We start from the raw sequence: 14,849 nt of genomic DNA on the forward strand, positions 1-14,849 counted from the left end.
ATTGCAGGGGAAATGGTTTTACTGTTTTGGACTGGTTCAGCTACACCTGTTTGGTGCAACTGGAACATGATATACAAAGGGAGGAAACTGCCTGGGGATGATTCACCCACATACACACCTCCCTCCCCATCACAATCATGCTCCCTCTCACTAAGTAACATTTGCCATTTGTGGAGTGACTTGGGCATCTGTGGTGGGCCATACTGAAGGCCTGCAAAGGTCATATGCAGCCCTTGGGTTCCCACAGAGGTGTGATGGTGTAGTGGTTAAGAGCAGTGGGTTCATAATCTGGCGAACTGGGTTCAATTCCCCGCTTCTCCACATGCAGCTGCTGGTTGACCTTGGGCCAGTCACACTTCTCTGAAGTTTCTCAGCCTCATTCACCTCACAGTGTTTGTTGTGGGGGAGGAAGGGAAAGGTGATTGTTTGCCGTTTTGAGACTCCTTAGGGTAGTGATAAAGCGGGATGTCAAATCCAAACTCTTATTCTTTTAAAACTTTGAGGTGCCTGGCCTTCACTCTGACTCTAGTCCATCATGCTGTTTTAGTTTTATTTGTCATCTTTTTTTTTAAGAGGACTTATCATGTACATCATGTACATCATGTAGGGGGACCCAGGTGGCGCTGTGGTTAAACCACAGAGGCTAGGGCTTGCTGATCAGAAGGTCGGCGGTTCGAATCCCTGTGACGGGGTGAGCTCCCGTTGCTTGGTCCTAGCTCCTGCCAACCTAGCAGTTCGAAAGCACATCAAAATGCAAGTAGATAAATAGGAACCGCTACAGCGGGAAGGTAAACGGCGTTTCCATGTGCTGCTCTGGTTCGCCAGAAGCGGCTTTGTCATGCTGGCCACATGACTTGGAAGCTATACGCCGCCCCCCTCGGCCAATAATGCGAGATAAGCGCGCAACCCCAGAGTCGGCCACGACTGGACCTAATGGTCAGGGGTCCCTTTACCTTTACCTTTATCATGTACAGTAATATATTTCTTTGGAATGCACACGAGTATGAAACATGCCAAGAACTTTGAAAATAAAAAGATGACCTCTCTGCACCTCTAATTTGAAAAGTACAGTCTTTGAACATCAGCATATCAATGGACTGAAAGCATGTAGCTAACGTTGTGTGTTCTGTATCTCTAGCTGACATTTTTATGGTTGTACAGATTTGTATGTGTGGTTTTCTGTTTTCGTTGCCAGTGGCCTGAGCAATGGAATAAACCTGCATTGCTAAAACAAAAACAGTCTCTCTCTCTCCCCCCCCCAGCAGTTTCTTGTTTTACGAAACAGAATTGAATTGGGGAAAGTGTTGAGAGTATTGTTTATTGTTCCTTGCAGTTGGGAATGCACGACTGCTTAGCCAGTTAATGTACCATGTGATTTAAGGAAATGACCCTGAAGGAAATGTAGTACTCCAGGTGCTTTTAAGAAACTAGCAAATCACCGAAGCCTGAGTAATGCAACCAACAGTCAACACCATGGTGGCCTCTGAAACATGCTCCTTGTTAGGTGCATTTCAGAGTGGCAAAGTGCTTGTGTGAACCACATAGTGGCAGCAACTTCCACTTTGCCAACAAAACTCAGTTTTTTTAAAAAAGGGGGAGTGGCATGATTGTTACCACTGTTACTGCTACAAGCAGCAGGCTAAATTATAGCTGTACCAACACAGCTGAACTTTAAGCAGCAAACACACTGCTGATGGTATACATGCAATGAACCTGAATGTACACTGTCTGCCACTTTACATATGCACATTTTGTCTACCATTGACATGTGCATGAAGTGATGACCTTTGTGTGTAAATGAGCCATCAGGTAACAATCACTGCAGACAGTGCTTCAGTGTTAATTCAAAGGCAATATCCTGATGCTGAACAGTACCTAAAGTCAACAGTAAAATCTCATTCCTGTAACAAGTGCAAAATATGTCAGAAATTAGTAGATCAGACTGATATAGCAACACAGTGGTGCTGGGTGCCCATTGAGGCTGGTGGGAAGCAAGCAGGGAGGCCAACAAACTGTAGGGGGAGCCAGAACTGACAACAGGTGGAGCCATCCAATTCTAGTTTAGTCTCTCTTCTCCTCTCTGCTGTGTTCTACAAGGGCAGCACTTAGTTGCAGCCATTGGTAGCCCTACTCGGAGTAACCTGCTGAAATTATAGGATGTGATTAACTGGCCCATTCATTCCAATGGAAGCAGATAGACAGGGCCACCCCTTGAATGAGTTTAAGTGAGAAGGCAGGCAGTTAGGGCTGGCTGAGGGCAGACTGAAGTCTGTGTGGCAGTGATAATTGACCCTTAACAGACCCGCCTCCAGTATGGCTGGATTGATCACCCCACAGTGAAGAGCCTAGGTGAAGAGATGAGTGTTAAACTGGTGTCTAAATGTGAATACTCTAGGTTTATACAATTCTTCCAGGTTTATGTCACTAGGGATTGCTGGGGGGAATTGAACCTAGCACCTTCTGCATGCAAGGCAGATGCTGTACCCCTGAGTTCCAGCCCCACAACATTGTGGTTGGCACCCATCTGTCTTGAGAGACAATGGAGTTTGCCTCTGGGGATGGAGTCAAACCTCTGTGTTAGCACCTTCCATGGTGTGCACGCCTGGGCAGTGTGTATGGGAGTCCTGAACTGCCCAGGCGACAATACCTTCCTCTCAGCTTGATGTGGTCCAAAGGCAAGCAGAGTAATATGTTTAGCACCGCCTTGGTTACAGCAGTTGGCCATCCAGACACCTTAGGGTTCCCACTCCAGATTTGTGTAGGGTTTGCTTCTAAGCCTTTTCTTTCCCCAGAGATGTCACGCAAGGCCACAGAGGTTTAGAATCAAAGTTTTCCTTCTCCTAGATGGGCTACCTTCCAAGGTTAGCGTGCCCCATCTGTCTCCCACTTCCCTCTACAGCACATGTAGAAACCACCTTCTTGACCATTGGGCTTGCTATTGGTTTCATCTGTTCAATCTGCCCTGTAATATAACCTCAGCATAACTTCAATCTGTAACCCACTCAGGCATTTTAACTTTTTTTTTAAGCAAGCAAACAAACAAACAAACATATATTTGCCTTGACCGACTCTAAGTGAAGTTGCTGGTGAAACTGTCAGCACTTGGAACACTTGAGCTCCAAGACGCTCCATCTCACTAATTCCCTGAGTCATATTTTCTAAAAGTACAGGATTCTTAAGTTAGGCATTGCACAGCAGGGTGCGCATTGCATCTTATTGCTGCACTGTTTTATTTATCATCTGCTATGTTTGCGTCCTGTAAGGCTAAGGTTTTGGAAGGGACTTGTGATGTTTCTAGGAGTTGGTGCTTGAATTCTTATCTGGAGAAGTGATATTTATTGGACTGTTGCTTGAGGGATGCATATATCTGCATTCATGTTATCTTCTGTTTTTTTCTCTCTGCCGTTTCTCTTATCAGTATTTTAATTAATTGTAGCGTTTTCTGGTTGTAAGCATCCTGAAAGTCTTTCAGATAAATTTTGCTTATAATTCTGCACAAGCCTAAAATTATGTGTTTATGTGGACCTTTTTAATATTCCAGTCTTCAGTGAAGTCACACTGCATACTCATTATTTTTATTCAAAGCTATACTTTAATTAAGGGACCCAGGTGGCACTGTGGGTTAAACCACAGAGTCTAGGGCTTGCTGATCAGAAGGTCGGCAGTTCGAATCCCTGCAATGGGGTGAGCTCCCGTTGCTCGGTCCCAGCTCCTGTCCACTTAGCAGTTCGAAAGCACATTAAAGTGCAAGTAGATAAATAGGAACCGCTCCGGCGGGAAGGTAAACGGCGTTTCCGTGCGCTGCTCTGGTTCGCCAGAAGTAGCTTTGTCATGCTGGCCACATGACCCGGAACCTGTCTGCGGACAAACGCTGGCTCCCTCGGCCTATAGAGCGAGATGAGCGCCGGAACCCCAGAGTCGGACATCCTGCTATGGCTTATTTTATGACTATGTCTTAAAATAGGGGAAACAAGGTAGTGAACTGATTAGAACGGAGAGTGAGAGGTGGGGGGTGGGTGCCAAACTTTGGCCTTGGACAGGGTGCTGCTGAAATTTGAAAGACCAAAGTCTGCCCCTGATAGTATCCTTCTGAGCCAACTTAGTGAGAAGGGTCATAGAATCATAGAGCTGGAAGAGACCACAAGGGCCATCCAGTCCAACCCCTGCCAAGCAGGAAACACCATCAAAGCATTCTTGACATATGCCTGTCAAGCCTCTGCTTAAAGACCTCCAAAGGAGGAGACTCCACCACACTCCTTGGTAGCAAATTCCACTGCCGAACAGCTCTTAATGTCAGGAAGTTCTTCCTAATGTTCTGGTGGAATCTTCTTTCTTGTAGTTTGAATCCATTGCTCCGTGTCCGCTTCTCTGGAGCAGCAGAAAACAACCTTTCTCCCTCCTCTATATGACATCCTTTTATATACAGTATTTGAACATGGCTATCATATCACCCCTTAACCTTCTCTTCTCCAGGCTAAACATACCCGCTCCCTAAGCCGTTCCTCATAAGGCATCGTTTCCAGGCCTTTGACCATTTTGGTTGCCTTCTTCTGGACACGTTCCAGCTTGTCAGTATCCTTCTTGAACTGTGGTGCCCAGAACTGGACACAGTACTCCAGGTGAGGTCTGACCAGAGCAGAATACAGTGGTACTATTACTTCCCTTGATCTAGATGCTATACTCCTATTGATGCAGCCCAGAATTGCATTGGCTTTTTAAGCTGCTGCATCACACTATTGACTCATGTCAAGTTTGTGTTCTACCAAGACTCCTAGATCCTTTTCACATGTACTGCTCTCAAGCCAGGTGTCTCCCATCCTGTATTTGTGCCTTTCATATTTTTTTGATCAAGTGTAGTACTTTACATTTCTCCTTGTTAAAATTCATCTTGTTTGCTTTGGCCCAGTTGTCTAATCTGTTAAGGTCATTTTGAAGTGTGATCCTGTCCTCTGAGGTATTAGCCACCCCTCCCAATTTGGCGTCATCTGCAAACTTGCTCAGGATGCCCTCAAGCCCATCATCCAAGTCATTGATAAAGATGTTGAACAAGACTGGGCCCAAGACAGAACCCTGTGGCACCCCACTAGTCACTACTCTCCAGGATGAGGAGGAGCCATTGATGAGCACCCTTTGTGTTCGGTCAGTAAGCCAGTTACAAATCCACTGAATGGTAGCATATTTGAGGCACTGCTTTACAGTGGTTCCAATTCTACCTCCAGGGTTGCTTTCAGAAAATAGTATTAGGTGATTGATGTTTGGCCCCCTGGCAGCTAGGTTGTGGGGTGCCACAAGCCACCACCTTGTCCCCAATGCTGTTTAACATATATTTGAATCTGTTGTGAGTGTTCATTAGGAGATTTGAGGTGATGTGCCATCAGTACCCTGATGTCACCCAGCTCTATTTCTCTGTAACATCTGAGTGAGGAGAGGCCATGCAAGCCTTGGACTGGTGCCTAGACTCAGTGGCAGATTGGATGAGGGCCAACAAACTGATTCTGATTCCTGACAAGACAGAGGCACTATGAGTGGGTGGTTCCCAAGTTTACTGTAGAATACATAACTGGATAATTGCCTCCAAGGCCTTGCTCCGCTTGGTCTTCTGCATAGGCCAGACATCCCCAAACTTCGGCCTTCCAGATGTTTTGGACTACAATTCCCATCATCCCTGACCACTGGTCCTGTTAGCTAGGGATCATGGGAGTTGTAGGCCAAAACATCTGGAGGGCCGCAGTTTGGGGATGCCTGGCATAGGCCATGTAGCTGTGCATACTATCTCTCCCCTTCCCCTTCTTGTGAGGTCTCCTACTTTCATGAAGATGGGCTGTCCAGCCTGTCACCTGGGGGACACAGTTGTTGCTTCTTGTTCCACCACTCTTACTTGTTTTCTCAGAATCTCTCAATGGAACCACTGAACCCCTAAACTGAAATAATGGGAAATGCATATTCTCATCATAATCTGAACATTGAAGCTGAAATCTGCATATTTTCATAAAGTAGTTAAAGCAAGCAAGTGTCAATTTTTATCTGGAAGGAGTGATTTGTACTGGGGATTGAGTTCCTTTATAGTTCATGAATTATCAACATTTGAATGTTTGGGTAAGATTGTCTTTCCAGCAGTTATAGAGCATGGCAACAATGTGAAAGAAAGAAAGAAATGTGCAGTGGGAAGGTATATTTTTTTAATGTAAGCAAACACTATTTCTTGCCTGTTGCCAGCCTACCCATTCATAGAAGTTAGCACTAGGTGTGCCATTCAAACTGACGAAGTGTGGTTTTTAATCCATCACTTCCCTACCATTTATCCAAAGGAAAACCTGCCATACCCCCCCCCCCGGGCACCAATTTATGCTGTGTGAGTTTGGGATAGCTCAGTCGGTGGAGTAGGAGCCTCTTAATCTCAGGGTCATGGGTTCAAGCCCCACATTGGGCAAAAGATTCCTGCATTGCAGGGGGTTGAACTAGATGACCCCCATGGCTCCTTCCAACTCCACAATTCTGTGATTCTATGAATGCATTGTATTCTAGAGTTCTTCCTGGAGGCTGTCCAGGGGCCCGGCTGTGGCATTGGGTGCAGTGCCTAAGGAGAGCGTGCTGGGTAGGTTGGAAGTGGCACACTCATCTCTCTCATGGGGCTTGCAGCCCACCCAACACAACCTGCTATGAACTGAAGTTCACTTGAGCATGCCGCAATGGAACAAGAGTCAAACTCAGTATTACAAAAGAGACAGCGATTAAGAATGAATCACCTAGTATTGTCACTCTGTGCTGCTGGCCATGCTGGCTGGGGCTGACAGGTTTTCCGGGGACAAATGAAATTCCTCTCAGACCTGTGCTTGGCAGTCACAGGACAAATGGAAGAAATCGCAACCCCAACAGCAGTGTGGATGAGCCCTCCCTAAGTGTCTTATGCAGGTTGCAGCTCACAGCCCATTTACTCACCAGGTTGCTGCTAAAATAAACAGCGCGTGAATATAATCTCTGGGGACACCTGAATATTACTGTGAATTGCTATTATATTTAGTATATTCTGTTGATTCCTATAATATTTTTGGACATTTTAGTTAGGAAAGGTAAAAATGGGTTCTCCCTAACACATATTGCTATTTGCATACTCTGCCTATGATTAAGTGGCCGTAAGCTGCGCACGCACACACACACACACACACACACACCTGTGTGAGAGAGTATGTGTATTTTATATGCTACTAAAAACACCATTCCTCTTTTTCTTCCATATATGTTCAGAGCACAGATAAAATAGTTACATCCACTTTTCCTTCCATTTGTAGAGTGCTAAAAATACAACAGAATGGTAATTGAACCACTCTTTCAATGACATAAATAGGCTTTTTCATGGCGTTTTCACAGCAATCAATATCTCTGATTCATTTGCTGCCCTCCCAGTGCACCCATAATTCCTATAATTTTCGCATTTCCTTCAGAGTAGCCAAGTTATTTGTCATGAATGCTGAGTTTGGATTGTGTGATCTGTTTAAAAGATAAAAATGTGGAATGCTTAAATCAGATAGGCAGGTTTTTATTTTTCAAATATAATTTCAATACATTGCCTAGGAAGCAAGCTGATCGTCTTATCTGGTTTTTACAGTGTCCCCTATTTAGCCAATCTGTCATAAAGACACCTCTGATTTGAACTGGTCAGACTGACTGAGACAGCTTTCTGCTCAATTTCCTTGAGATACTGCCGTCAGCTGGGGGAAGAAGCTATTTGTACAGTTACAAAATAAAGAGCTTGTCAATGGTCTATAAAGGAGAGATTTATTTAGCAAAATAAATGTTTTCATTTCCAGGGACAATGGGTGATAGCTAATTCCTGCACTTAGCATTGTAGCAACTGTGGAGGCAGCCATTCATGGAAAATGAGGCAAGGTGATTTTTGCCAATTTCCGCTTGACCTGGAAGCCCCCAGCACTCCCCCAAATCTGCTCTGGGGGATTGGGGGGTGGGTTTCAAGAACAGATTTGAGATGTGTATGCTGGAGACTGCTAAAGCGAAGAGGATCAGTAACATTCATCTATTCTGCAGTTCAAAATGCAAATAAGGATAGGAAGTCAGTGGGCTGCTGGGAACCCTCACCAACCTGAAATTGGGTATGAGTTGCAGCAGAGAAGAGTGAGTTCTGGGGATCTCAGGTATGCAGGGAGAAGTGGATTTCTACAATTTTAAACTATACTACCAGTTCTTCTGTGCTGCAGAAAAGTGAGAGTACTGCAGAACTTAATCCAGAACAAAATCTTAAGAACAATATTAGGTGTGCCCAGATGCACGCCTTTAGATTTCTTAAGCAATGAAACTTGAATTCCTCTAGTACAAATTAAGACTCCGTTGTTAATTCTGAATTTCTAAATTGCTATTGACACCAGAAGAAAGACTTTAAAAAATATATTAGAGAGCAGAAGTTTAATTCTATCTGTCTACATCAAATGCCTACCAGAGATATCGGAGGTTAGTGTAATTAACCAATGTAATTTCAATAATATATTTTCATTGATCTAAAATGTTTGTTCCCAGGGGGGGGGGAAACATGAGGAATTAAAGATGTGTAAATATGGCATGATTTCTCATTTCTGGCAATCATTCATTTTATCATTAATCAAGGGCAGTCCTGGCTACAGATAGTTCAGTAATGTAGCCTAGAGGATATAGAGCAGGGGTCCCCAAACTAAGGCCCGGGTGCCGAATGTGGCCTAATCGCCTTCTAAATCCAGCCCACGGACGGTCTGGGAATCAGCATGTTTATACATGAGTAGAATGTGTCCTTTTATTTAAAATGCATCTCTGGGTTATTTGTGGGGCCTGCCTGGTGTTTTTACATGAGTAGAATGTGTGCTTTTATTTAAAATGCATCTCTGGGTTATTTGTGGGGCATAGGAATTCATATTTTTTCCCCAAAATATAGTCTGCCCCCCCCAAGGTCTGAGGGACAGTGGACCAGCCTCCTGCTGAAAAAGTTTGCTGACCCTTGATATAGAGTCATGGATAATGCTCAAGTAGGTCTAAATTAGAGGTGGTGGAGAAACTCAGGGTAGCTCAGGACCTCCATACACACTGCCCAGGCTTTCACCCCAGAAAGGTCACTTTGGTCCTGCAAATGCAGCCCCCCCAAAAAAGCAAATGGCGAATAGCAAAAAAACGGGGAGGCAGCAGTTAACTGTGCTGCAAAATTTTGCAGTCTTTTGGATTTTGTCATGCAGTACTCAAAGGTATGCATCTGGGGGAAGTGTGAATAAAAATGAATATATTATTGAAAATAGCATACCTTCGTACCGTTTATTAATGGCTACATGCCACCATTGCTATATTAGGAGAAATGCGCAATAAAATGTAGATTAATTTTTCTGAGGATTAAGCATTGCAACCTGATGCAGAAATGTAGTGAACTTGAATTTAAGAATGGAAAAATGAGAAGCCAAAATTGTCAGATTCGTCCATCCCTATGCCTGATTATAGTTCTTAACAGAAAACCTCCAGAAGGATCCTTATACTATGAGCTACTGCAGGCTTCCTCAACCTCGGTCCTCCAGATGTTTTTGGCCTACAACTCCCATGATCCCTAGCTAGCAGGACCGGTGGTCAGAGATGATGGGAATTGTAGTCTCAAAACATCTGGATGGCCGCGGTTGAGGAAGCCTGAGCTACTGCATCACACTCCAACAGTTGAAAAGCATTTGTCGATGTGCATGTGGTGCTGTCCCCTGCTGTTACTGTGGTACAGGTGTGCTTTGCTGCAATATCCCATCTGGACCAGTGTGACCACAGCATCCTTATAAGAAGATATTCATTCTAATGCCCCATCATACAGTCCTGTTCTAGCCAGTTGTTAAAGGGCACACATAGGTTCGGAGTTCTTCATTGCGCTATGCATTTAATACTTTTTAAATAAAATACAAAGTACACCGAGATTAATGGATGCAGTTTAGGAAAGAAGCTGCAGAGAAATATTAAGGCAATATTTGTTGCTGTTGTTGTTCTAGGTGTCAGAAGAAACACTGTACTCGCACGATGAAGCGGATGGGGCTCCTCAAGGAATGGACCAGTATCGTGTCAGGAGACTTTCCTGCCGTAATCTCCAGCTTCCCCCTTTGGCGTTCAGGCAGCTGGAGCAGGCAGATTGGGACAGAAAGGGTGATCCAGAGATGGTGCCGAGGCCCACCAGCCTTCCACTGAGAACTCTCCCACTAATTGCTATCACAGCTGCAGAGTCTGTCAGGTAAACATTGATTTAGAACCCTGCTTCTGCTTTTGTTCGGCTGCTGAGAGACTGCGTTCTGGCAGTCGATGTCCTGGGTCCCTGTGATTAAAATGTTTGGCTCTTAATCACGGAGCGAATTAAGGCAGCTATAATGGAGAGCGTATTGAGGACAGGTTAATAAGATGGCAGTTCTATACCCATTGTTTTCATAGTAGTGGCAGAAAACATAAGGAAAATGTGTGATGTGAATAGCACAGCTGATACCAAACAGTCCCTCTGCTAACACAGGGAGTAGCCTGTCCAATCTTATTGGCTGAAGAAGAAGAAGAAGAAGAAGAAGAAGAAGAAGAAGAAGAAGAAGAAGAAGAAGAAGAAGTATTTCAGCCTTCTCTCTGTGAGGAAGGCACTGGGGGCTCCTGCACTTTACTGCATAGTGATTTGGAAGCAATGGAAGGTTTGAAAAGAAGCACATGACTCCATCTTTGAATTGGCAGGTTTTCTGGATCTTGACACTGTGGCTGAATCTAATCCAGTATTTCCCAAACTTTAATCTCCAGCTGTTGTTGGACTACAACTCCCATCATTCCTAGCTAGCAGAACCAGTGGTCAGGGAGGATGGGAGCTGTAGCCCAACAACAGCTGGAGACCCAAGTTTGAGAAACACTGATATAATTGGTTGCAAGAGTATGAGACATCATGTTGCTTCCGTGATCCCTGATAGGCTGTGATCACCTCAGAGAGAAGAATCCTGGGAGGGACTATTATAACCACAGATGTGGAGGGTAGAAAGACATCCCACATGCACATACCCACCCACCAGTGCTACTGCAAGCATTCAAGCACTAGAAAACTTAGGGCAGGCATCCCCAAACTGCGGCCCTCCAAATGTTTTGGACTACAATTCCCATCTTCCCCGACCACTGGTCCTGTTAGCTAGGGATCATGAGAGTTGTAGGCCAAAACATCTGGAGGGCCACAGTTTGGGGATGCCTGATTTAGGGCATAACCTTGAGCTAAATACAGCAAGGCCAGGTAGCTGCTGATGTGGCTGCTTCTAGCTAGAGGCTATGCATCTATGGTGGCCTGTTTCCCCCAACACCTGTTTATGGACCTGGATATGAGCTGCTGTGGTTGCAGCTATTTTGACAAGTCACAAAGGTGTTGGTGGTTGTTGCAGGAGCTCAAAAAAAATGTGAGCTCTGGGCTTCCAGATAGCTCACGTGCTTTCTAAGCTCAGCATCCTGCATCAGTACTAGAGGTGGGAGGAAGTGCTTTCAGCACAGCACCGGAAACTTATCCATCATACTGGAAGATTCCTGGAAACATGACATGGATGAGATAGTTTAAATGTGAAAACATTCACCCAAGAAGCTTGATTTCATGCATTACATATGAGGCAGCTGCGTTCTGAAACCGATCAATATAGAGTCGAAATGTCTAAGAAAATGTCATAGATTGACGACAGAAAATATCATGAGCCTCTGACGAGACTCATGCTTGAATCGCATCTGGAAGAGGAGAAGTGAAAGTTTGCCTAAAGTGTTTCTCAAAGTAATGAAAAAGGGGATGTTATTGTTAGTAGATATGCTTGCTGGTGCTCGCTGCTGTTTTGTGGGCTTATGTACTGGAATGGGATAGCTGGTGCATGAGAGGTTTCTCACAGCAGGTAGATCTCTGCAAGGCATAAAAAAAGAACACAATTGTCCTGCCTAACAAGCTTTGTTCAGACATCATGCTCATTTAATTTGGTTTTGATTTACTAGGAAATAAATTTATAAATGAGATCAAGGGGGGAAAGAAAAGAAGAAAGTAATAATGCACAAACAACCCAACAGAAGCAATTACTGTTGTGCCTATTTCTTTTCAAAAGCTATAACCTTTATTTCTTTACTGTGGAAAATAAAATGTTAGATGGATGAATCATCTTTGCACTCCCCCCCCCACTATATACAATATGTACCAGAAGGTATCCTCAGTAGTCCCAATATGCGTCTGTAATCTGAAATTCTGTGTGTGGACCACCATCTCAGGAGTCTTGAGAAATCCATGTAGTATATGGAAACTTGAAGGCTTTCATAAGGCTACAAAGATCTTTGTGTCTTTGATGTTGTAAAAGAAAACTTAATGTGAGCATGGGTGAAAAGTTCGCTTAGAAACCTGAAACGCAAAGGGACTGAGCAATTCCAAGATGAATGCTATGATGATTATTCATACACCAGTGTTTTTGCTCACACTATGATGCAATAATTTGGTTGAATGAAATAGCTATCAGATCAGCCGTCACTGAGGGAGTTTTCTAGCGACACTGCGTTTTCTAATGACTGAGAACCCTGCTAAAAATAAAAATATGTAACACATAGTCTCTCTAGACCAAAGTATCAAATGTGGTATCCTCCAGATACTGCTGGACTCCAACTCCCATCCTCTTGATCATTGGCCATGCTAGCTGGGACTGATGGGAGTTGATGTCCCACAACATATGGAGAGCCTCAGGTTCCCCAGCCCTGCTCTAGATGATTAGTGATAGTATAAAATGACTCTTTATAAAACAGAAGACACTTTCAATGAATGGATTCTAATAATTACATCTTGTGCCTTTTTGTGTGGTCATCACACAGCAATTCCACTGTCTGTGGTTCCCATCATGTTTGGGGTGCCTTCGTAATGTTATGACCAGTCCACTATTCTAAGCGGTGTGACATTAAAGGCGTGTACTACTTGCCTGGGTTTGGTTCCTTTTGGAAGGAAGTCGCTGTAGACTTATTGCCATTGTAGTTGTTTGTGTGGCTATGTCCCTTCCTCCCCGTGAGAATAAGACACAAGACACACCGAATGCGCTGGCGAGCAGGGGCTAAGAGGCTGAGTTCCCGCCTCCGGGCTGTTTAAAAGGAGGCAAGCCCCGCCCCCAGCCGACCTCATTGGTCGGCTTGGGGCTGACGGAGGTGGGAACGGCCAATCGCGAAGGGGCTGAGCTCTCAGCCCCCATCGCGAGAGTTTGGTCGGGCCCTGCCCACAACACCACCTCCGTCGCAGGCGCGGAAGTGGGTTTTTAAATATACAGTACTGGTTGAGCATAGGTGAAAGCAGTTAGATTAGCCATTACCACATAGCTAAAGGCTACTGTTTCTGTATAAGACCTCCAGGGAGGCAGCCTGAACATCAAGACACTTAAGACTCAGCTTTCTGTGTCTATCTTCACTCAGTCCTTCTCAAACAGCAGTATTATCCTCTAGTCCTCTTCACAGATACCTGGGCTCCTCCCTCTGGTTAAGGAAGTTGTGTGGAAGAGAGAAGGCAGGCTCTCATTAAGGTATTTGAGGGAAGTATTCTAACACTAGTTAGCCAAGCACATGCAATATGTTGCCATGGGAGTCAGTGTTAGAATAAAAAGGTAAAGGGACCCAGGTGGCACTGTGGGTTAAACCACAGAGACTAGGGCTTGCTGATCAGAAGGTCGGTGGTTCGAATCCCTGCAACGGGGTGAGCTCCCGTTGCTCGGTCCCAGCTCCTGCCCACCTAGCAGTTCAAAAGCACATCAAAGTGCAAGTAGATAAATAGGGATCGCTCCGGCGGGAAGGTAAACAGCGTTTCCGTGCGCTGCTCTGGTTCGCCAGAAGCAGCTTTGTCATGCTGGCCACATGACCCGGAAGCTGTCTGCGGACAAAGGCCGGCTCCCTCGGCCTATAGAGCGAGATGAGCGCCGCAACCCCAGAGTCGGACGCGACTGGACCTGATGGTCAGGGGCCCCTTTACCTTTTTATTCTCACACTGACTCCCATGGCAACATATTGCATGTGCTTAGCTAACTAGTTTACCTAACAAAGGATGTGCCAGGTGAAACCTGACTGGCAGGTTTCAGGCCTATGATCCCTCTCTGTCTAGGAGCTGAAGGTGGAATAAACTGCAGAACAATCCTGTGAGGTAGGTTAGGCAGAGAGAGATTGTGACTGGTCCATGGTCACATGGTTAACTAAGAAGGGATTTGGACCTGGAGCTTCTGGGTCCTAATTCAGCCCTCTAACCACAAATCCCATAAGTTTGCATAGATCCAGTACACACTGGATCCAAATGGTTTAGGGCTTAGCTTAGCAAGTCAAAAGCCTTCACTTCTTTCAGGAAACCAACTGGAAATCAATGCAGCTTCTTAAGCAGTGGTATCATCTACTGCACTTGCCCAGGTCAAGGGCACCACGTTCTATTATATTTCTACTGGATTGAATTCCCAGGCAGCCTTCAAGGGCAGCCCCCCCCCAATAGCACAGAAATCTGGAAGCTGCCTTGCAATGTCTGGCAACAACAAAATTGCAGTTAAACGCGCACACAACCTCACTTCTCGGCCCCCAAAATCTTGGAGGGATTTTTTTTTTGAAAAAATGTAATTAATAAGTAAAATCCACTCTTCAGTCCATTCTCTTATCCACAGACAGGTGTTTATCTTTAAAATTTGTTGTTATCTGACCCAACCACCCCTTCAAAATGCTATTTTCAAATTCAGGAATACAACTGAGATGGGGTGCCACCAGGTTGCTTTCAAAGCCTTTTCCTTGGTGTTGCAATAAGGGCTGTTTTCACAGTGATCTCTCTACTCAAGCACAGTGTGATTGATTTAATCAGATGTGAAATGTCTCGATAATGAGAT

At 44.8% G+C, this 14,849-nt stretch overlaps 1 protein-coding gene across 7 annotated transcripts in view; it reads left to right on the forward strand.

The window, feature by feature from the left end:
* Nucleotides 1–14,849, forward strand: part of PDE4D (phosphodiesterase 4D) — a 636,676-nt gene that overhangs the window by 145,325 nt on the left and 476,502 nt on the right. For 5 of the 7 annotated variants that reach the window (XM_035100841.2, XM_035100843.2, XM_035100833.2 and 2 more), the window contains one exon: nucleotides 9,993–10,228. In XM_035100841.2, the coding sequence (XP_034956732.1) occupies nucleotides 9,993–10,228 (236 nt within the window). Of the gene's footprint in view, nucleotides 1–9,992; nucleotides 10,229–14,849 lie in introns of those variants that run through there. The other 2 variants (XM_060280277.1, XM_060280280.1) reach the window with 2 other exon arrangements.

The sequence above is a fragment of the Zootoca vivipara genome, chromosome 11 (assembly GCF_963506605.1).
Source record: "Zootoca vivipara chromosome 11, rZooViv1.1, whole genome shotgun sequence".
NCBI lineage: Eukaryota > Metazoa > Chordata > Lepidosauria > Squamata > Lacertidae > Zootoca > Zootoca vivipara.